General features: G+C 43.1%; 1 protein-coding gene across 2 annotated transcripts; it reads left to right on the top strand.

Annotated features, from left to right (window-relative positions):
- Positions 1 to 216: 216 nt before the first annotated feature.
- Positions 217 to 21224, top strand: BCL7B (BAF chromatin remodeling complex subunit BCL7B). Of its 2 annotated transcripts, none has more exons than XM_072837452.1 (6): positions 217 to 456; positions 4760 to 4835; positions 16074 to 16170; positions 18357 to 18527; positions 19870 to 19949; positions 20170 to 21224. In XM_072837452.1, exons 1-6 carry the CDS (start codon positions 365 to 367, stop codon positions 20260 to 20262), a joined length of 609 nt encoding a protein of 202 aa, XP_072693553.1. In that variant the 5' UTR covers positions 217 to 364; the 3' UTR covers positions 20263 to 21224. The 2 variants fall into 2 exon arrangements, with proteins under 2 accessions (XP_072693553.1, XP_072693554.1); XM_072837453.1 differs by having other exon boundaries at positions 227 to 456; positions 4743 to 4835.
- The last annotated feature ends 955 nt before the right edge of the window (positions 21225 to 22179 follow it).

Here is a 22179-nt window from a genome sequence, read left to right as displayed (position 1 = left end):
CAACCCCGGCAAGAGGGCAAAGGTGCCGACCTCCAAACCCCGAAAGGGAGCCCACGGGCAGCGCCTCGCACCTCGCCTTGCCCGCAGCACGTGCCGCCGCTCTTCGCGAACCGCGGCCTGCACGGGGGCAGACGGGAGACTCCTGGGGCGCCCAGGGAGGGCCGCCCGGGGCGGGGCGCGCAGGCGCGCTGAGGCCTCGAGCCCCAAGAGGCGGGCGGGTGCGCGCGCTTCCTCGCGCACGCGCGCACGGAGGGGGCGACGGCTGCGGTGACGCTGCTGCGGCGGGCGGGCGGCGGTGCGTGAGGCGCGCGATTCCCTGGGTCTTGGGAGCAGTGCCCCGGCCCCCGCCGCTCCCGCTGCCGCCATGTCGGGCCGGTCGGTCCGGGCAGAGACCCGCAGCCGGGCCAAGGACGACATCAAGAAGGTGATGGCGGCCATCGAGAAAGTGCGGAAATGGTGAGGGGCCGGACCCGAGGGTGCCGGCGGGGTCGCCAGCCCAGGCCCAGAGGAGCGCGAGACTGGCTGGCGGGGTGGGCGCCGACCGGCAGGCGCTGGGGGGAGGGGGGAGCGGGAGAAGGCGGGAGGAGGGTGCAGCTCGCGTCGGCGTGAGGTCAGAGGGCGCGCCGGCTGCCGCCAATCAGGGGGTCGCCCGGCTCGCGGGCCCGCCCACCTGCCCGAGGGCCGCGCGTCTCCCGGAGGGGCTGCGGGCTTCCGGCCGCCGTGGTGGCTGCGTGGCCTCGTTCGCGCGCCGCGCCCCACCCGGCGGGTCTCGGGAGCCTTGCTGCCTCTGAGCTGCCCGGCGTGGTAGCTGACAGTCTCGGGGGGTTTCCCGCCAGCCAGGCCGAGCGCTCTACGTGTTAACTCGTTTTAAGTTTGGTGAGAGCTGCTCGCTAAACCTACTTGTCACGGGAGCAGCCGTGGTCAAGGGAATCAAAACCCGCCTTTCCCCCCAGTGCACTGGCCCGCACGCCGCCAGCTGGGTAGGCTGTTGATAAAGCAGTCGTCGAGACCTACCCTCATTTGGAAACGGCTTGTGTGATGTTCATTGCAGGGCCGGTTGGCCGCCTGTTTTGTATCAGGAACTTCGATGCATCATCACATTAAAAGTTTAACAGCCAACTGTTTGCTCCAACTTCTTGAGTCTTTTAATCTGGCCGACTGCTAGTAATAGTTTTAAAGCCCAGGTAGGGGTTAGCCTTCCTTCCAGAGACCTCTATCCACTCCAGGGGCATCATTACTTCAGGTGTTGTTTTTGTTTTTGCGTGTCTCTTCGTTTCCCTCACAAGTACCTTTTTTTTTTTTTAAAGATTTATTTATTTATTTATTTATTTATTTAATTATAGACATAGAGAGAGGCAGGCTCCGTGCCAGGAGTCCGACGTGGGACTCGATCCCGGGACTCCAGGATGGCGCCCTGGGCCAAAGGCAGGCGCTAAACCGCTGGGCCACCCAGGGATCCCCCTCCCTCACAAGTTCCTTCCTTCCTTCCTTTCCTTCCGATTTTATTTATTCATGACAGAGAGAGAGAGAGAGAGAGGCTGAGACACAGGCAGAGAGAGAAACAGGCTCCACGCAGGGAGCTTGACGTGGGACTCGATCCCGGGACTCCAGGATCACACCCTGGGCTGAAGGCGGCACTAAACCACTGGGCCACCTGGGCTGCCCCTCCTTATTTCTTTATATATAAGAGATTTATATGTAGTTGAGATTCATATATATTAAATAATTAATGATTTTTTTCCCTCCAAATCTAATCCTCCTAGGGTTGGGGTTTGTTTGTTTTTTGGTGAAACCTAAGAATCAGCACACCTTTCCTTTTCTTCTGGCCATCTCTGCTGAACCCTGACCCCCAGCCCCAGCAGTCTGGCCAGAGGACCATCCTCTCTCATCTGGAACTCTTGGCTTTCTTCAACTCTCATTACCCAGTCCATTCATCACATTGCACTCAGAGTGATTTCACTTTTCAGTGTAAATATTATCATAGCATTCCCCTGCTATAGAAACAATGCTTCAGTGACCTCTTCTTGCTCTTAGGTTAAAGACCAAAGATGGTCTTCCTACCTCACTGGACTGGCTCAGACTGCCCTCTTTCCCCGTGTGGCTTGCCATCTTTCAGCGGGAGCCACAGGAAGCCTGGTATCATCTACCTTCTCCTCCTTGACTAGTTAACTACTCATTCCTTGACCAGTTAACTACTCACAAAAATTGCTTTCTCAAGGGACACCTTTTAAGATTTCTAATCTAAATCAGGTCCCCTTCATAGAACTTTCCACAATTGTATTAGATTGAATAATAAGACATTTCCTTTTTTTTTTTTTTAATTTTTATTTATTTATGATAGTCACAGAGAGAGAGAGGCAGAGAGACACAGGCAGAGGGAGAAGCAGGCTCCATGCACCAGGAGCCCGACGTGGGATTCGATCCCGGGTCTCCAGGATCACGCCCTGAGCCAAAGGCAGGCGCCAAACCACTGCGCCACCCAGGGATCCCAATAAGACATTTCCTATATTTGACTTTTTAACTTAACTGAAGTGGCAGTTTGATGTGGTTAAGTCTAATGATTAAGCAACTATGAAATGAGTTGTTTGATTTCTGTTTCCAATTGGAATGAGGCTCTGTGAGGGTAGGGACTGTACATCTTGCTGCCTGTGTGCCCAAGGTCTAGCACAGGATCATGAGGAAGTGGAGTGCTCAGTCCAGGAATTAATTTCAGTTTGCTAAGTCTGTAGTTGATTCTTCTTTCTGTTTGTTGAACGGCATCATCAATATCAGCAGTCACAACACTTGCTTTTTTTGCTTTTCTGGAACCTCACATTTGGATTTGAAACTTTCACAAGTCATTCTTCAGGCTCCCCAGCTCTGCTTGTCCATAATCTAATCCTTATTCAAGAATGTCACTTGCATTCCCCCAAAACTGGGGGAAAATTTTTTTTTAGGCTTAACTTTTTTAAAAAGATTTTATTTATTTATTCATGAGAGACACAGAGAGGCAGAGACATAGGCAGAGGGAGAAGCAGGCTCCCTGTGGGGAGCCTGATATGGGACTCAATCCCAGGACCCTGGGATCACCACCTGAGCCAAAGGCAGATGCTCAAGCCCTGAGCCACCCAGGTGCCCCTAGGCTTAATTTTTTTAAGGCTTAATGTTTTTTTTAAGATTTTATTTGTTTATTCATGAGAGAGAGGCACAGAGACACAGGCAGAGGGAGAAGCAGGCTCCATGCAGGGAGCCCAACGTGGGACTTGATTCCGGGAATCCAGGATCACTGGGCTGACGGCGGTGCTAAACTGCTGAGACACCAGGGCTGCCCAAGGCTTAATTTTTTTAAGGCTTACCTCAAAAGTAACTTTACCTGTAAGACAAAACCTTAAAGCAGTCTTTGCGTGGCTCAGTCTTCAATCTCTTCCAGAAACTAGTGTAAGACTTGGAAGCATCGTGTTCTGCACCTGCGATTATTTCTGAATGGAATTGTGTTTCAACCTGGAGTTCCACAGGAGACCTAGGAATTCTCCTTCCATGTCATAGCCCTGCCTTATCATCTTTCAGCCTTTTTCTCTGCTTCCTTATCACTTTGATGTGTCACAACAATGTCCTTACTGAGTTTTTTATTCCTATGTGCTCCTGTGAGGGTCCATATCTTACATGTTCTTTATCTTCTGCAGGGCCTTGTTTTTCTTTGTTTTTGTTTTTTTTTTTAATTTTTATTTATTTATGATAGTCACAGAGAGAGAGAGAGAGAGAGAGGCAGAGACATAGGCAGAGGGAGAAGCAGGCTCCATGCACCGGGAGCCCGATGTGGGATTCGATCCCGGGTCTCCAGGATCGCGCCCTGGGCCAAAGGCAGGCGCCAAACTGCCGCGCCACCCAGGGATCCCTGCAGGGCCTTGTTTAATAGGGCTTTATAAATATCAGTAGAATTCAATTAATTTTTGTAAAATAAAGTAATGCTTGGTAGATACCTGAGTGTGAAAATATGCTGGTACTTGATATGAGTGTAGTCAGTAAGATAAAAAGGGCTTTGGTACACTGAGAAAAGGCAAGCAGAAGATTCAGAGCCAAAGGAATTTGATAGAGAAGTCTTTCTGGAAGTGATGATTTTGCATCGAAAGGTAAGGTACAGGGTCACCTGAGTGATTCAGTCAGTTAAGTGTTGCCTTCAGCTCGGGTCATGATCCCAGTGTCCTGGGATTGAGCCCCCTGTCAGGCAGAAAGCCTGTTTCTCTTTCTGTCTCCCTTCCTTTTGCCTGCTGCTCCTCCTGCTTATGCTCTCTCTCTCTGTCAAATAAATTTTTTTTAATGTGTAATTTGATGGAAAGGAAGTTTATTTATTTGTTAAAGATTTTATTTATTCATTCATGAGAGACACAGAGAGAGAAGCAGAGACAGGCAGAGGGAGAAGTGGGCTCCTCTCAGGAAGCCCCATGCAGGACTCAATCCCCAGACCCAGGATCAGGGCCTGAGCTGAAGGCAGATGCTTAACTGCTGAGCCACCGAGGCGTCCCTGGAAAGGAAGTTTAGAAGACATTCAAGATTGAAGAAACTTGAGGAACCTGGCTGGCTCAGTTGGAAGACCACGTGACTCTTGATTTTGAGGTTGTAAGCTCAAGCCACACGTTGGGTATAGAGATCACTAAAATAAATAAGCTTAAATTAAAAATTATTTTGAAAGACTGAAGGAATGATCTGAGAGGTAGAAAATCACATTATGAACAAAATATCTTTCATTATTTATTGGTTTTAAGAAGTGTCTTTCTTTCAGGGAGAAAAAGTGGGTGACTGTGGGTGACACATCTCTTAGGATATTTAAATGGGTTCCTGTGACAGACAGCAAGGAGGTAAGTGTGGAAGAAAATCAAAACAACAAAAAGGTACTGTTTACTTCCTTTTGTTCTTTCCTTCATTGTCTCTTAATTATAAAGGAATTTATTCCCCAAAATTGAGTTGAAAGTAGTTCATGGCACCTTTTGTGGTTGATCCATGCAAAGTCTGTCTTACTATTATTTCCCTCCTTTATTCCCTTTCCTTAACCTGTTCCTTTTTTTCAAGGCTTGATGAACCACAATGCAGGCCTGCTCCTTGTGATTGTCAGTTTGGAATATAACTATGCACATTGGTTTCCTTATTGTCTGTGGCTGCTTTTGAGTTATAATGGCAGAATTGAGTAGTTGCCATAAGACCTAAATGCTTGCAAAGCCTAAAGTATTTATCTGGCCCTGTGAGAAAAAATTTGCTAACTTGCTCTTATCTGATTAGCTGTTCACTATATAGTCTATTGTATGTGTTTTATATGTATATATACTTTTGTAATTCCTCTTCCATGGACTTATATGGATGGCTGTTTGTTTGTTTTTTTTTTTAAGATTTTATTTATTCATGAGAGACACACAGAGAGAGAGACAGAGACATAGGCAGAGGGAGAAGCAGGCTACCTGTGGGGAGCCCGATGTGGGACTCGATCCCAGGACCCTGGGGAATCATGACCTGAGCCAAAGGCAGACACTCAATCGCTGAGCCACCCAAGTGCCCTGTGTTTTATATGTATCTATACTTTTCTGATTCCTTTTCTGTGGGTTTATATGGATATTTGTGTATTCTTGAAAAATACATGGCTTTGGGGTACCTGGATGGTGTAGTTGGTTGAGTGTCCAGCTCTTGGTTTTGGGTTGTTAGATTGAGCCCCATGTCAGGCTCTGCACTCATTGTAGAGTCTGCTTCAGATTCTCTCTCTGTCTCCCTCTTCCCCTCCTGTTCATGCTGTGGTGAGTGTGATATCTCTGACTCTATCTCGAATAAGTAAATCTTTAAAGAAAAATACATAGCATTGTATCATGTTTGCTCTTTAAAATTTATAGAGCATTGTACTAAAAACCCATTTCTTTTCTTTTGTTCAACCTTGTTTTTGAGAACTATCCATGTTTCTATAATTGTAAATAGAGTTACTACCTTTGAATTTTATGTCGTATTCTCTTATATGCAGTGACCACATACATCTACACCTTCCCTGAGTGATAAACACTGAGATGGTCTCCCAACTTTTTTTCCCTAATTGTTTTCAAAAAGTTCAAATAGAAGACACATACAGAAAAATATATAAAACATAATATGGTATAATGAAAAAACATAAAGCTAGTACCCTTGTAAAAACCACCCAGGTCAAAAAACAGCATTGCTCATTTCCCCAGAGGCCTCTGTTTAACTCTTTCTGGCTTCCCTTCCCTCGCCAGAGGAAGCCTCCCTCCTACTTTTGCTTTTCTTATCACTGCTGTACGCATTTGTAAACACTTTTAACTTTATGTAAATGGCATTATAAAGGATCTATTTTTGTGTGTCTTGCTTTTTTTGCTCAGCGTTGTGTTTGTGAAATTCATCCATGTTGTCTTTGGAACCATTTGTCCCTTTTCGTTGCTATATGGAATATTATAGGCCTGTACCATGATTTACCTCTCTGGTCCTCCTGTAGATGGATATTTGAGTTGTTCCCGGTTTAGGGTAATAGGAACAATGTTCCTGGTGAACGTTCTTATTCAGTTTATGGGTCAGCATATGTGGGGGTTTTCCTAGGATTTGCTCCTAGGAGTGGAATTGCTGAGTGTTGAGAGTATGGGTATATTGAACTATAGTAGTAGCTAATGCTAAACTTTCTCAGAGTGATTGTACCCATTTTGTATTCCCACCAGGAGAGTTCTCAGAGCTCCAAACCCTCATCAACAGTTGCTATTATTTCTTACATGTAAAGATATTTTGGGATTTCAATTTGGTGACTATGTAATTACTAATGAGATTGAGCACCTTTTCAGTGTTTAGGCTTGAACTTTTCCAATTTCCTGTTTCAGGAAGTGCCTCTTTAAGTCCATTTGGTTGTTTTTTCCTTATGACTTGTAGGAATTCTCGGTGTTCTAGACAAACAAATCCTTTCTTGATTATATACTATCCATACCTTTTTCTATTCCACGGCTTCCCTTTGTACTGTCTTTACTTTAGGCTGCCTTGTCACAGAAGTTGTTAATTTTAATGTGGACAAAATAATTAATCTTTTCCTTTAAAGTTAGTAAGTACTATTAAATGTCTTAAAATCTTTTCCTTCTTTGAGCCCACAAAGATAATCTTCCATAGAGTCTTCTATTCAGTTCTTATTTATAACACACTTGGCATTGATTTTTGTATATTTTGAAGTATGGGCCAATTTTCATTTTTTTCCACCTGGATGTACATTTGTCCCAACACCATTTATTGAAAAGACTGTTCTTTTCCTCCCGCTTTGTAGAGCCACGTTTGCCATATTTCACGTGTCTGAATATGGGTGTTTCTGTGTGTTTGCATCCAGTTTTTTGGGAGCACAGGTGGTTGCAATGGACATCCCTTAAACCATTCTTCTAGATGACTTCTGGGATAAATGCCCAGGAGTGAGATTGCTGTTAAGGTGTACGTGCCAATTGTTTTTTCTAACTGCTGCCCAGTCTCTCTCTTAGGGCTGCACCAGTGTAGTTAGTACACTTCCCCAGGAGTGCCAGGGGGTTCACATTTCTATTTCACCAGCAGTTGATACTACCAGTCCTGCCAGTCTGCTAGATCTCTTTGTTTATTTTACATTTCTCTGATGACTCATGAGGTGAATGACTTCATCTCTTCAGGTTTCCATTCAGATTTCCTTTTTATCCATTTAAATACCAAAAAAAAATAAAAATAAAAAAAATAAAAAATAAAATAAATACCTTCTCTGATTTCTTTTGCTTATGTTGGGTTTCCTGTCTTTCCCTTTCTGATTTGCATGGATTATTTGTTAATATCCTAGGTACAAAAAACTCTGGTTAGTTTTGTACATTGCAGATACCTTTGTCTAACACGTTGCCTGTCTAATAACTGTGAGTAACAGCCTTTAATTCCTTTACATTTTTTGTGTCAAATTAGTTTTTTCTTACGGCTTTTGTTTTTCGTGGGTTTTTTGTTTGGTTGTTTTGTTTGTTTGTTTGTTTTTATAAAGATTTGAGAGAGAAAACAAGCAAAGGGAGTGGTGGTGGGGGGGAGCAGGTTCCCTGCTGAGCAGGGAGCTGGGAGGAGGTGCTCCATCCCAGGACCTCAGGATCATGACCTGAGCCAAAGGCAGATGCTTAACCAGCTGAGCCACCCTGGTACCTCAGCTTTTGCTTTTTGACTCTTGTTTCAAAATTATTCTGCATTGCATGATCATAAACAACATCTCCAAACAACATGTATTGTTATGTTTTGTGTTGTTTTTCTTTAGTGATGGAGATACGGATCTAATTTTATTTTTCCTTCGTACAGAGAGCTATTTGCCCTAATACTATTTACTAAATAACTTATCCCTTATCATAAAAAAAAAAAGGGGGATCCCTGGGTGGCGCAGCGGTTTGGCGCCTGCCTTTGGCCCAGGGCACGATCCTGGAGGCCCGGGATCGAATCCCACGTCGGGCTCCCGGTGCATGGAGCCTGCTTCTCCCTCTGCCTGTGTCTCTGCCTCTTTCTCTCTCTCTGTGTGACTATCATTAAAAAAAAAACAAAAAACAACATATCCTTTACTGATTTGTGATGTTATCTCTGTTGTGTGCTGTATTCATATCTAGATCTGATTTTGAGCTCTCCATTTTGTTGTTATTGTACTTTCCTCCTGGGCTAAAGTAACTTTTATTTACCATCAGTATTTTGTATTTATTAAGTAGGATGAATTTTCTCTCTTGCTGTAGGTTCTTGGGAAGATAGCCTTATCAAAATAACAATTCACTTCTCTTTTTATTTTTCTAAGATTCATTAAAAATTATGAATAGAGGGATGCCTGGGTGGCTCCGTGCTTGAGCATCTGCCTTTGGCTTAGGGGATCTCAGGTCCGGGGATTGAGTCCCACATCAGGCTTCCTGTGGAGAGCCTGCTTCTCCCTCTATGTCTCTGTGTCTCCCATGAATGAATAAATAAAATCTTAAAAAAACAAACAAAAACAAAAAAATTATGGATAGATGTTGGACTTTATCCAGCTGCTTTTCCTGCATTTACTGAAGTATTCATGCAATTTTCCTTCTCTCATCTGTGATGTATTAGTATGCTGAATTATATTACTAAATTTCTGATGTTGAAACTTTTACATTCTTGTATCCCTAAAAGATATTCTACTTGGATCTGCTTTCTTTCCCCCCATAGGATGTAGTAGTCCATTCATAGATATTACATTTAAGATATTTGCATCTGGTTCATAAGTTAAATTGGTCTATAATTTTCTTTTATTATGCTATCTTTACCTTGTTATGATATTAAAATTACATTCACCTCCTAAAACAAGTTAGGCAATTTCCCCTTTTTTGATTTCTAGAACAACTAGTATAAAATGAGGAAGTTTGGTAGAGGTCACCTTTAGTACTCTCTGGGCCTTTAGTAGAGGGATGTTGATTATCATCATGGTAACTTTAATGGTGATTGATGTATTTAGGTTTTCTCCTTTTTTTTGTACTTATTCTGCATTTTATATACTTCCTAGAAACTATGCATTCCAAATAGGCCATTGGTTCTTTAATAGGGTTCAGTGCTAGGTCATCCACATTCTTCATTTCTCCAGTTGTGTTTAGAAATGAGGCAGGGTACTTTTCGGTTGGCCAGTAATGCTGAAGTTTTAGTAGTGCATGACTCAGTCTTTGTACAATGAGGAATTAATTGGGCTGCTCAGATGCCAACAGTACCTCTGAACACTGATCAGAGTTTTCACATGTGTTGGTATGCAGTTAGTTATTCATAATATTATTATGTACCTTAAAGTCTTCGTTATATTGATAATTATTTTACCTTTTTTACATGTGTTGTTTTTCCCATAATATGATCTGATTTTTTTATAAATTTTTTTTTAATTTTTATTTATTTATGATAGTCACAGAGAGAGAGAGGCAGAGACACAGGCAGAGGGAGAAGCAGGCTCCATGCACCGGGAGCCTGACGTGGGATTCGATCCCGGGTCTCCAGGATCGCGCCCTGGGCCAAAGGCAGGCGCTAAACCACTGCGCCACCCAGGGATCCCAATATGATCTGATTTATTGTCTCTCCTAAAGCCTTTATTTTAAAAATCTTGTAATTTTTGTTGATCTTTTGTTTGCTTTGTTCTCTATTTAATTAGTTTTTGCCATTATTTCCTTTTTGTTTTACTGAGTTTACTCTGTTCTTTTTCTAGCCTATTGTATTGAACTTCCTTTTTTTCTAGTTTTAAAAAATTATTTTTATTTTTTTTAAAGTTTTATTTATTTAAGTAATCTCTCCCCAACGTAGGACTTGAACTCACAACCCTGAGATCAAGACTCACATGCTCCTCTGACTGAACCAGCCAGATACCCCCTTTTTTTTTTTTTTAATGTACTTTGCTTTTGGGGCACCTGCCTGGCTCACTTGGTAGAACGTGCAACTCTTGATCTCACGGTCATGAGTTTGAGGCCCACGTTGGACATAGAGATTCTTTTTTTTTTTTTTTTTTTTAGGTTTTTTTTTTTTTTTTTTTTTTTTATGATAGTCACACAGAGAGAGAGAGAGAGGCAGAGACATAGGCAGAGGGAGAAGCAGGCTCCATTCCCCGGGAGCCCGACATGGGATTCGATCCTGGGTCTCCAGGATCGCGCCCTGGGCCAAAGGCAGGCACTAAACCGCTGCGCCACCCAGGGTTCCCGGACATAGAGATTCATTAAAAATGAAGTATATTTCACTTTAGTCATCTCCCAAATTTTGACATGTATGAATGTCATCAGTGGGGTAATTAAGGTTTTTGTTTTTTGGTTTTTTTTTTGAGGGAGTAATTAAGTTTTAAGTTTTTCATAAACTTAAAACTCTTTTTAAGAGTTTGGTTTGATTTCCTCTTTAATCCAAAGTTTATTTAATATAATTATTTTTAATTTCTAGATGTGTTAGATTATTTTTGAACTATTTCTTTTTAATTGGTGTACTGATTGGGATGCCTGGATGGTTCAGTGGTTGAGTGTCTACCTTCATCTCAGGGTGTGATCCTTGAGTTCCAGGATAGAGTACTGCATCGGGCTCCCTGCAGGGAGCCTGCTTCTCCCTCTGCCTATGTCTCTGCCTCTCATGAATAAATAAATAAAATCTTTTAAAAAATGGGTGTACTGATTTTATTAAATTGGTAGGATATTAGTTCTTTGGGATTATTGGAACTTTTTTGGTGATCTGTTCTGGTACATGATTTTCAGATCATTCACTTGTGATTAAAATATACTCTCTAGGGGATCCCTGGGTGGCTCAGTGGTTTAGTGCCTGCCTTCGGTCCAGGGCGTGATCCTGGAGTCCCGGGATTGAGTCCCACATCAGGCTTCTGCATGGAGCCTGCTTCTCCCTCTGCCTGTGTCTCTGCCTTACTCTCTCTCTGTCTGTGTCTCTCATGAATAAATAAATAAAATCTTTAAAATAAAATAAAATAAAATAAAATAAAATAAAATAAAATATACTCTCTAGATATGAAATTAAATAATTGAAGCATTTATTATGTTACTCAAATCTTCTGTATCTTTGCTTTTTTTTTATGTTTGTCTTAACTGTTTCTGAGAAGGGTGTGTTAAATTGTTGACTTGTTTGCTTCTTCATGGCTGATGAGTCACTTGTTACTTTATGTTTGAAGCTCTGTTTTTGATGTATTTATGATTGTGCCATTATTATTATATTATCTTCACCTGTCATTCATTTTACCAGCATGTAATGTCCTTCTTTGTCCTTTATATCCAGCCCTTTTTCACCTCAAATTCAACTTTGACATTATAATTTCTACCCTGTCTCCTTTTGATTTATGTTTGATTGGTATGTCTTGAAATTCTGTTTCGTGTTTTTTTTTTTATTTTTTTTTATTTATGATAGTCACACAGTGAGATAGAGAGAGAGAGAGTCAGAGACACAGGCAGAGGGAGAAGCAGGCTCCATGCACCGGGAGCCCGACGTGGGATTCGATCCCGGGTCTCCAGGATCGCGCCCTGGGCCAAAGGCAGGCGCTAAACCGCTGCGCCACCCAGGGATCCCTGTTTCGTGTTTTTTTATTGGGTGTATCAGCATTAGGTTTTGCTGTGGGTGACAGAAAACTCAAAATAGCAATGGCTTAAGAAGTTTATTTTACTCTTTTTCTTAGAGGAATAGAAGCATGCAATCCAGGACTCGTTATGGATCTCCAGAAGTCCCCAGGGCCCAGACTTCTTCCAACCTTTCTGCTCCTTTTTTTTTTTTTTTTTTTTTTTTAATTTTTTAAGAGAGTAATGACTTAATTTTAGTTTATTTTAAATTATGATAAAGGATATGTACCATAAAATTTACCATCTTAACCATTTTTTAAGTGTACAGTATATTTTTTTTATTTTTTATGTTTAAGTGTACAGTTTCTCCAGGCTTCTTCATCTTGCAAAACTAAACTCTATACCCATTAAATAACTCCCCATTCCTCTGCTCTAGTTTTGACCTTGTATTCCAAGGTCAAGGTCCAGCCATTCATTCTACATATTTAGGCTCTAGACAGCAGAGGATTGGAAGGATGGGCAGATGGAATTTTCATGAATTTTAGTAGGAATCTCCTAGAAATTGCCTCGGGACATATATACTTGCTATGTGTGTTTGTAATAGTTTGTATGACATGTAGGGTCCAGGAAGGCTGGGGAAGTGTGACCACCTAAAAATTCTATTAATATGGACAAGGATTTCTGCCATAATATGCTCTTCTTTTCTGTCTTCTTCTCATGATAGCTAAACAAATTTTTCTTTGTTGATTTGAAAGTTCTGTATTTTCATTTTTCTATTGTCTGCCTCTAACTTAATAAGACTTATACTTACTATATTTCCCTGTCAATGTGTGAAGCTTATCAAAATTTGCATTTAGGGCACCTGGGTAGCTCAGTGGTTGAGCATTTGCCTTTGGCTCAGGCTGTGATCCTGGGGTCCTAGGATTGAGTCCCACATTGCAGCGTGCTTCTCTTTCTGCCTATATCTCTGCCTCTCTCTGTATGTCTCTCATGAATAAATAAATAAAATCTTTAAAAATCTGCATTTACCCTTGGAACTTGGTAATACTCAATACTCATGACACATTTTTAACCACTTCTCTTTCACCCCTCCCCCCACTTCCATCCCTACCCTGTCCTTAGTTTTGACTGGAATTTCAGATCTGATATTCAGTTCATGTATTTCAGTTTTTACAAATATTTCTTGTTTTAGTCATTGCTTAGTTAGACAAAGTAAGTGTTACTGATTATATACTAACTGTACCTATTTATTATTGGTTTCTCCTAGATTCATGTCTTTTCTTGGAATGTATCCTTCAAGAGTTTTGTTAAAGAGAGCTTTTGTGGAGAAAACTTTCTGAAAATATCTTTTTACTCTTGAAAATACCTTTGTTTCATTTTCATGTTTATCTGATCATTTTACCTACATCTGAAATGCTAGGTTCAAAATTATTTTCTTTCAGCATTTTGAAACTATTACTCAATTGTTTTGCTTCTGGTTTTACTATTGAGCAATCTAATGTCAGACTAATTCTTCTTGATTCTTCATAGGTGGTCCTCTTGTATTCCGGGAAACTTCTAGACTTTCTTTCCTGTCTTTGTTCTCCTAGGACTTCTGTAAGAATATCCTGTGGTGTTCATATCTAGCTTCTTTATTTTTTCCCTTTCCTTTTGTTTCATCTCTTCATTCTTTTCTCTGTGTTCTGATTTCTCAGTCCAATTTTTGCTCATTTTTAGCTGTATCTATTTCTGCTACTAGACTCATTCACGTAATTTTTATTTTCAATAATTGTTCATACAAAATTTCCTCAATTGGTGGTTCTTCAAAACAACTTTCCAGTATCCTTATCTTTCTGAGAAGACTTTTTAAAATTTCTTTTCTTTTTTTTTAGGGAGAGAGCATCAGGCACAAGTTGGGGGTGGGGAGAGGGGCAGAGGGAGAGAAAGAATCCTAAGCAGGCTCCACACTCAGGCCAAGCCCAAAGTTGGTGGGGGGGACTCAATCTCATGACCCTGAGGTCATGGCCTGAGCCAAAATCAAGAGTTGGATTCCCAACTGACTGAGCCACCCAGGCCCCGAGACTTAACGTTTTATTTAAATTCTTGTGTTCTGTTAGTCTCCTTCTGGCATAGCTTGTTCTGTTTATTGTCTTTAATGGTGCAGTGTCTGGTTAGTTTTTTCTGTGCACTCCTTTTTTATTCCCTGGGGACTCTGAGCTGCCTTGGCGAGCAGTACCTAACTGAAGGAGGATATAAGCTCCAGGCTCTGGTTTCCCTCTGAGTGAATTCAGATTATTGAGTGAGCTTCAGGATTCAGCCTTTCCCTTGCCCCCTCTTCCCCTGCCTCCCAGGGAACTCTCTAGTACCAGTCTTCAGTGCTACCTTTATCTGGGAGCTGCCATCCTTCCATGTCATTGCCAGCCCCAGGGGACTGGTGGATGAAAGTTAGGGGAGCTCTGGAGTCATCCTTGATTTTTCATCCAGCCCTGGCTCTAGTGGTTCTATTACCCAAAAGGGCCAAAAGTCAGGCAGTTAAATCTCTTGGGCATGAAAATGGGGTGAGAAGCACCGGTAGAAGTCCCCTCCCCATCTCTGCCCAGGACCCTCTTCCCTTTGTGTTTCCCAAGGGCTTCTCACAGTGTTTGCTGAGGCCTCTCAGTTTATCTGCCCTCCAGTGGTCCATGGTCGTGTGCCATCTTCTAAGGTACTAATATAGACCTGCTACATTAGGAAAAATTGGAAATGATGATCAAAATGGTGAAGTGGGAAGGATCAAGGAAGTGAGATATCACTGATGAGAGAGTAGATTGGCACAAACTAGGGACGCCTAGGTGGTTCAGCGCTTGAGTGTCTGTCTTTAGCTCAGGACGTGATCCTGGAGTTCTGGGATCAAGGTCCACATCAGGCTTCCTGCATGGAGCCTGCTTTTCCCTCTGCTATGTCTCTGCCTGTCTCTCTCTGCCTCTCTCATGAGTAAATAAATAAAATCTTTTTAAAAAATTGGCACAAACTTCATGTAGTGTACATTTAAAAGTTTTCAGTGGGGACGCCTTGGTTGATTGGGCATCTGACTCTTGATTTTGGCTCAGGTCATGATCATGGTGTATTGGGCTCTGTGCTCAATATGGAGTTTGCTTGGGATTCTCTCTCACTTTTTCCCTCTGCCATTCACTCTGCCCCTCCCCACGCTCAAGCACATGCTTGCTCTCTCTAAATAAATACATTTTTAAAAATTGTGTTTATGCAGCTTCTGTGGTTAAATGTGAAGTGTAATTGCTTTAAAATCATGTCTGCATATGGGAAAAATGAAGGGAAAGTGGTGCATGAATTTGTGTAGTTGATGCATTGCAAAGAGAGGATTGAAAGTTATAACAAAAATTAAATGTGTGTATAATAAATAAACATGTATAAATTAGCAAATTTGAGATTACCCAGATTTAAACTTTTGGCTGTTGGGATTCTCTCATTTGCAAATGTTTGGATGGATTTATTTCCTTTCCTTTGGGCTTGTTTGTTGCAAGCTAGCGCTTACCTTCGCATGTGATTTCCCCACGTGTGTAACCTACATCCTGTTTGAAGGAAATGTTATAGGCAAAGGTAGACATCGGGTGATCATTCTGAATGGATGGATTGATTGGTCCTATCACTGCTTATATTATATATAAAGTGACTTCTTCTTGGGTCCAATCATAGGCCCATTCTTTCCCTTTTTCCTGCTGTGCTACGAAAACAGGAATCCTTCTCAAATGAGTACTCTGTATTTCTCATCCATCCACATAGGGAAGGGTGAGATAGAGCATTCTGCTCAGGGTAGAAAGCAGAAGAGAACCACAGGAGCTCTAGTGGAAGCCTGTGTATCTGCCCCTTACTTCTGAGTCATGACATTAGTGCTGGCAGGATCCATTTTACAAGATAGAGACACCAAGGCTTGAGGACACCTCGTCCAGGATTCTGTTATTCTTTGGCTCCTGGATTTTCACACTGTTGTCATTATTCCTATTCAGTCCTAATCCAGACCTCTGTGGTGTCTCACATAGCACCCTTCTCCCTTTCTGTGGGTCTCCTACTTGGCTCTGTCATATTCCTCTTTTTTTCCTTTTCTAGAAAGAAAAGTCAAAATCGAACAGTTCAGCAGCCCGGGAACCTAATGGCTTTCCCTCTGATGCCTCAGCCAATTCCTCTCTCCTTCTTGAATTCCAGGGTGAGTTGCATCCATATGTCTTCCTTGCAGGAAAAGCAGCACTTAGCTGAACCCATTAAGAATGAGAAGAATAGTTCCATGTGTCACTTCAGTGCCTGCTGTTCTGCTGGTATCTTGCTGGCACTTCACATCATCTTTTTGTTTAAACCACATAACAACCCTGCAAGGTAGATGATTGGAACTTCGTTTTCTATTTAGGGAAACCAAGGCTCAGAGAGGTGAAGTTCTATATCTCAAAGTACATAACCAGTAAGTGACAGACCCTGTGTTAGGTCCTGGCTTTCTGGATCAGAAGCTCTTTTCTTTAGATTGTATGTTTGATAATGATAGTGTCTTAGAGTAGGCCACCCAAAGCCAGGGCCTCTCCTCTCCACTTTGAGCAAAGTTCCACCTCCTGAACCGGTCTTCAGTAAATGCCCCACCTGGCACTGCAGGCCCAGGACTACCTTCACACCTGTGTGGTGGCTGCTGTTCAGAAGGACTTGCATGTGAACTTCTTGTTTTTATCCTTACCTCAGCCTATGATGTAAAGCAGGCAGTTATCAGCCCTGTTGAAGGAAGCCTATGCTCAGAGAAGTGTTTGCCTAAGCTTAAAAGTAATGGAACTTTATTCTTTTTGTAGTAAAATGCTGCTTCTGTTTTAGGGTAGAAGATCCTGATCTTTGTAGAAGTAAAGACTAGAAAGGGTGTACAATTTTCCCTTTGGAATGAGACTGGGAGTGTGCAGGTATTCCCCCTCCCCACCTCTCCACTGCCTGCTAAGGTCAATGAGTATGATGGAGAAAGGAGAATACAAGGGAACAGTCTTCTAGCTATGTGTGGGGTGTCCAATAATCAGTTCTGGGAGCTCTGGGAGACATAGGAGGCTCCATTTCCTCAGTCTGGGCACCATCCCATCCCTTTCATTCAGTGAACATTTAATGAACTCCTACTATGTGCCAGATAATGTGTGTTGCCCTGGATATCCCAGGACAAGTAAGCCACAAAGCCTGCTTGCACAGAGTATTGTGGAAGGAAATTGGCGTATAAAATAATGAATGTAGGTGTGCATAGGTTACAACAGGAGCATAATAAAGAGGGTAGTCATTTCCACCCAAGGGAGCCTGGAACACAGGGCTCCATGGAGGAAGTGATGCTTGAGCTGAACAGTGGCATGTATCGGGGCTCTCCAGGAAGACTGGAAAGAGCAAGTCCTACCAGACATCTGTGCATGAAGCGGATCTTAGGTTAGTTCCCTTGGCCAGAGCCAACGCTTGTGTGTGTTAGAACAGCAGGCAGTGAGTTTAGATACCACAAAAGATTTTGTGGGTTGCAATAGGGCCATCTGTGCCTGCCCAGGGAAACCCTGGAGTTTGGATTATATCCTTTGGGCAGCAGAGAACCACTGAAGGATTTAGAATGATCACTCCAGCAGTAGTGAGAAGCACAGGTGTGAGTACAGGAGACTGAAGGAAGGACAGTCAGGTGGCTGTTGCAGGAAGCCAGGCTAGAGATAATGAGGCCTGACCTAAAGTGGCAGGAGAGGAAGGAATGAACATAAGTGATGTCAGAGCAGTTGGATGGACCAGATTTGTTGACCAGCTGCTGCAGGTGAGGGAGACAAACAAGTTTTTGACTCCTGAATTTTTAACTTAGGTGGTGACTTGTAGCCTTCAGACAGACCTTCTCAGGTGTGAATTTCTTGGTCCTTGAGGTAGAGCCTGAGTGTGACCACCTCCAGGTCCTCCTTGAGATAGCCAAGAATGCCAGGCAGATTTTAGCATTTTCTCTTCATCCTGTGTTGTGAGAAAGGTTGGGAGGCACAGCTACATCACTCCTTCCCACTGGACAGTGAGAAAATACCAGGTCCAAACTATAATTGGTAAGTAATAAAGACAGGATTACTAAGCCTCTCTTGACCTTCCTGAGATCTAAATGTTGCATAAACTTAAAGGTTTTGGCTGGATCTGGTGCTTAGAATATGATGTGAGACAGAAAATGTTTAAATTAATCAACTTAAACTGTTAATAATTTGCCCTGCCTTTGTTTGTTTGCCTTTGGCTCAGGGGATGTCTTGAGCAGTGATCATTACATTTGGTTGTGACTGTGGCTGCCTAAGGAGACACCAGGCCCTCAGCTCTGTACCAAGTTGCTCTCAAGAAAAATTACTACTCTCAGCTGTTGCCTTTGTCATGTTTGGTTTTCAGATGAAAACAGCAACCAGAGTTCCGTGTCTGATGTCTATCAACTCAAGGTGGACAGCAGCACCAACTCAAGCCCCAGCCCCCAGCAGAGTGAGTCCCTGAGCCCAGCACACACCTCTGACTTCCGCACAGATGACTCCCAGCCCCCTACTCTGGGCCAGGAGATCCTCGAGGGTGAGTTGCAGTTGACCCTGGATGAGCATCTGGAGGAGCCTGTGTCCTTGATGTTTACTTCTTTAGAGGAGAAGGTTAGAGAAGGCGCCCTGGGCCTGAGAGTCTTGAACCATTTGTTAATGGTTTGGGCTTTTCTGGGGAAGCGTTGTGTTTTCTACCCTCATGGAATGAAAAAAGAAAGCAAACAACATAATGGATCGCCAAACTCTGTGTAAGGCACTTTTCATATTTGATGCCTGGTATAATTCTTTCAAAAACCCTATGAAAGGGCAGCCCGGGTGGTTCAGCGGTATAGCGCTGCCTTCAGCCTGGGGCATGATCCTGGAGAACCGGGATCGAGTCCCACATCGGGCTCCCTGCATGGAGCCTGCTTCTCCCTCTGCCTGTGTCTCTGCCATTTTCTCTTTCTGTGTCTCTCATGAATACATAAGTAAAAATAAAATCTTAAAAAAAAAACAAAAACTACGAAATAGGGATGCCTGGGGTGGCTCAGCAGTTGAGTGTCTGCCTTCAGCTCAGGGTGTGGTCCTAGGGTCAGGTCCTGCAGTGGGCTCTTTGCGGGGAGCCTGTATCTCCCTCTGCCTCTGCCTCTGCCTCTGCTTCTCTTTCTGTGTCTCTCATGAATAAATTCTTTAAAAACAACAACAACAAAATTCTATGAAATAGTAGGTATTATCTCCATTGTATAGATGAGGAAGTGGAGTCTTAGAAAGGTTAAACTGCTTGTCCAGGATTGCATAGCTAATAACCGGTAGAAGTGGATGTGTCCAGTATCCCTCCTTCTGACTTCAGAAATTATGCTCTTTGCATTGTATCCTTCACATTTCTTTTTTTTTTTTTTTTTTTAACTTTTATTTATTTATGATAGTCACAGAGAGAGAGAGAGAGAGGCAGAGACACAGGCAGAGGGAGAAGCAGGCTCCATGCACCGGGAGCCCGACGTGGGATTCGATCCCTGGTCTCCAGGATCGTGCCCCGGGCCAAAGGCAGGCGCCAAACCGCTGCGCCACCCAGGGATCCCTCCTTCACATTTCTTCTGATAACATATACTAATTCTCCAGCTGGTGGTGTTCTTCACCAACGTACCTTCACCTAGCTCTTAGGGAAGCTCCCCCAGCTTGAGGCAGATTCCGCAGGAGTCTCCTGCCTGGGGAGGAGAGGTTGTGCAGTTGTACTCATCTTACGGCTTTTGCGGTTGGGGGTGTGGGGAAGACAGAGAATCTTAAACAGGCTCCACATGGAGCCCAACATGGGTCTCGATATCACAACCCTAAGCTGAAATCGAGTTGGTTGCTTAACCAACTGAGCCACCCAGGCACCCCTGACCTTGCTGCTTTTTCAGAGCCCTCCCTCCCTGCCTCAGAAGTTGCTGATGAACCTCCCACCCTCACGAAGGAAGAACCGGTTCCACTAGAGACACAGGTAAGAACACAGTTTCCCAGTTTCTAAAAAGAAAAAAAAAGTAAGGAGTCTGTTGATGTGAATTGGATCTTATAGCATTGAATATGGGGGGAGGCAACAAGGGAAAATGCTGTCTGCAGGAAGGTTGGGGGTGGGTTTCTGGGCTGTAATTAGGGGGAATGGGGAGGTTCTGGTAGAGGGGGGTGGCCCTATTATAATTTCATACTCTGACTATTCCTAGGTTGCTGAGGAAGAGGAAGACTCAGGTGCCCCACCCCTGAAACGCTTCTGTGTGGACCAACCCACAGTGTCGCAGACAGCATCAGAAAGCTAGCAGCATCCTGGTGCCCTTTGCCTCCTGGCCCCCTGCCTCTATTTATTGCATTCTGGTTCTGGGCGTGCTTTGTTGCTGGGATAAGGGCAAGCACTGGGGTCCAGAGCCTGCACATAGGAGCCTTCTGGGCTGGAAGGTTGGACATAGGACTTGGGATTGTAGCATCATCTTCCTGTCCCTGGCACCTGTGTCTGCTTGCTCCTGAGAAAAGGAGTACTTATGTCTTTTTTGCACCCCAGTATCAGCTGTCCCAAGGTTCATCTGTCACCTCCAGGTAGCAGTCTCTGCTCCAGAACCTCTGGACTGAGCTGCTGGCGCTTGTACAGGAGGAAGGAGATGTGGAAGGTACCCTCTAGAGGACAGAGGGCCTAAGTTACTTGAACTTAAATGGAGACTGTAGGTTTATGAACTTTCCCATTGGGCTAGGAGCCTGTAAGCTGCTGTTGGAGAAGGCCTGGTGGAGACTTTGGAGGGAAGGGAAAGGCTCTTCTCTACAAGAGGGCAGAAAAGTTTGTATAGGTTTCCTGCTGTCCTGGCACTTCTGCCCATTCTTGAGGATATCCTGCCTCTCATGGGCTCTCCAGCTGCTGACAGTCCTTTGTCCCCTGCTGTAACCATCCTCTTCACCAAATACACACACGCACACGTAGAGCTTTCCCTGTTCTCACCTGTACATTTTATTCCAATATCCCCTGCTCCCGCTACAGTCCCCTGCCTCCAGCCACAGACTCTGCCCCAGCAAGGATTTAAGGTTCTGACAACAGTACCCATCCCCCACAATACTCCTTCAGCTCAGACTTTCTAGAAAGTTCCCTCTTCTTTGAAATCTGCATGTTTAATTCAACTTTGTGATTTTATTTTTTGTTCAAAAAAGTTTAAGAAAATGGAAATGGGCAACAGTGAGTGAAGACATATTTTAGCACTGAATAGAATATTTTTAAAATTAAACTATTTGAAATACATCTTGTTGTTTGAGTGCTTCATTCTTGAAGGTCATGGAGGCAGGGGCTAGTAGGGTGTTGGCTGAGTGCCTACCAATGATCTTACTTCCACAAAGAGATTTTCTGATAGAAATAATTTGGAGACCCCCTTTGAAGTTGTCATGTAGTCTGATTTATATTTCTGTCCCTGTGTACAAGGAATTCAGCCAATGTATGTTTGCCATGGCTCCAGGTCCTTAGGAGGCATTCATGAATGGTTTTTTCTTTTTTTTCTTTCTTACTTTTTTATATTATGGTAAAATATACATAACATAAAATTTACCATTTTAACCACTTAAAAGTATACAGCTCCTTGGCACTAAGTACATCCATGATATTGTGGAGTCATCACACGGAGGCCAGGAATTCTGTCCCTCAGGAGACAGACTGGTGAGGGAGTAGACCCCTACACAGAACCTCCTAAAGCTTCGTAAAGAGGGTGCTGGAGTGGGGCCCACAAAGGAACGTGTGGGAGGATGAAAAAGATGTAATAGAAACCATTCTCTTCTCTTGTTGATTTGTACTTTAGTACCACTTCTCAATAATATTATAAGAAACCAGGCTAGCCATCTTCAACAACATTCCAGAATCTTGATGGGATAAGGGTTAGAGAAGAAAAAGAGAAGAATCGTCAAGCAGTGACCGCAAGTTGTTCACAAATAATTCAAAACACTGCCTCTGGGTATCAGTAGGCCCAATGCATATGCACATTTGAATTATTAAGAAAAATAGGAGCCTGCTAACTAAATGCGCTGAATATGAATAAGCACAAAAAATCAACAGTGCTTAATGGATTTTGCACAGGAGCGTTTTGGAGTATGGAAAAGTTGAGCACTTAGGGAGCAGATTTCCATGCTTAAGTTACTCTTCATCTTGGAAAATGGCTTTTTTTTTTTTTTTTTATAAATATTGGTTGAAAGTATATTCTGGGTTCTTT

The sequence above is a fragment of the Canis lupus genome, chromosome 8 (assembly GCF_048164855.1).
Source record: "Canis lupus baileyi chromosome 8, mCanLup2.hap1, whole genome shotgun sequence".
In the NCBI taxonomy this organism is placed as follows: Eukaryota; Metazoa; Chordata; class Mammalia; order Carnivora; family Canidae; genus Canis; species Canis lupus.
This window is presented reverse-complemented; position numbering and strand designations above follow the sequence as displayed.

Coding starts and splice junctions, on each gene's coding strand:
- BCL7B (XM_072837452.1), top strand. CDS start 365: ATGTCGGGCCGGTCGGTCCGGGCAGAGACCCGCAGCCGGGCCAAGGAC. Junction 457..4,759: donor ATCGAGAAAGTGCGGAAATG/GTGAGGGGCCGG, acceptor TCTTTCTTTCAG/GGAGAAAAAGTGGGTGACTG. Junction 16,171..18,356: donor TCTCCTTCTTGAATTCCAGG/GTGAGTTGCATC, acceptor TTTGGTTTTCAG/ATGAAAACAGCAACCAGAGT.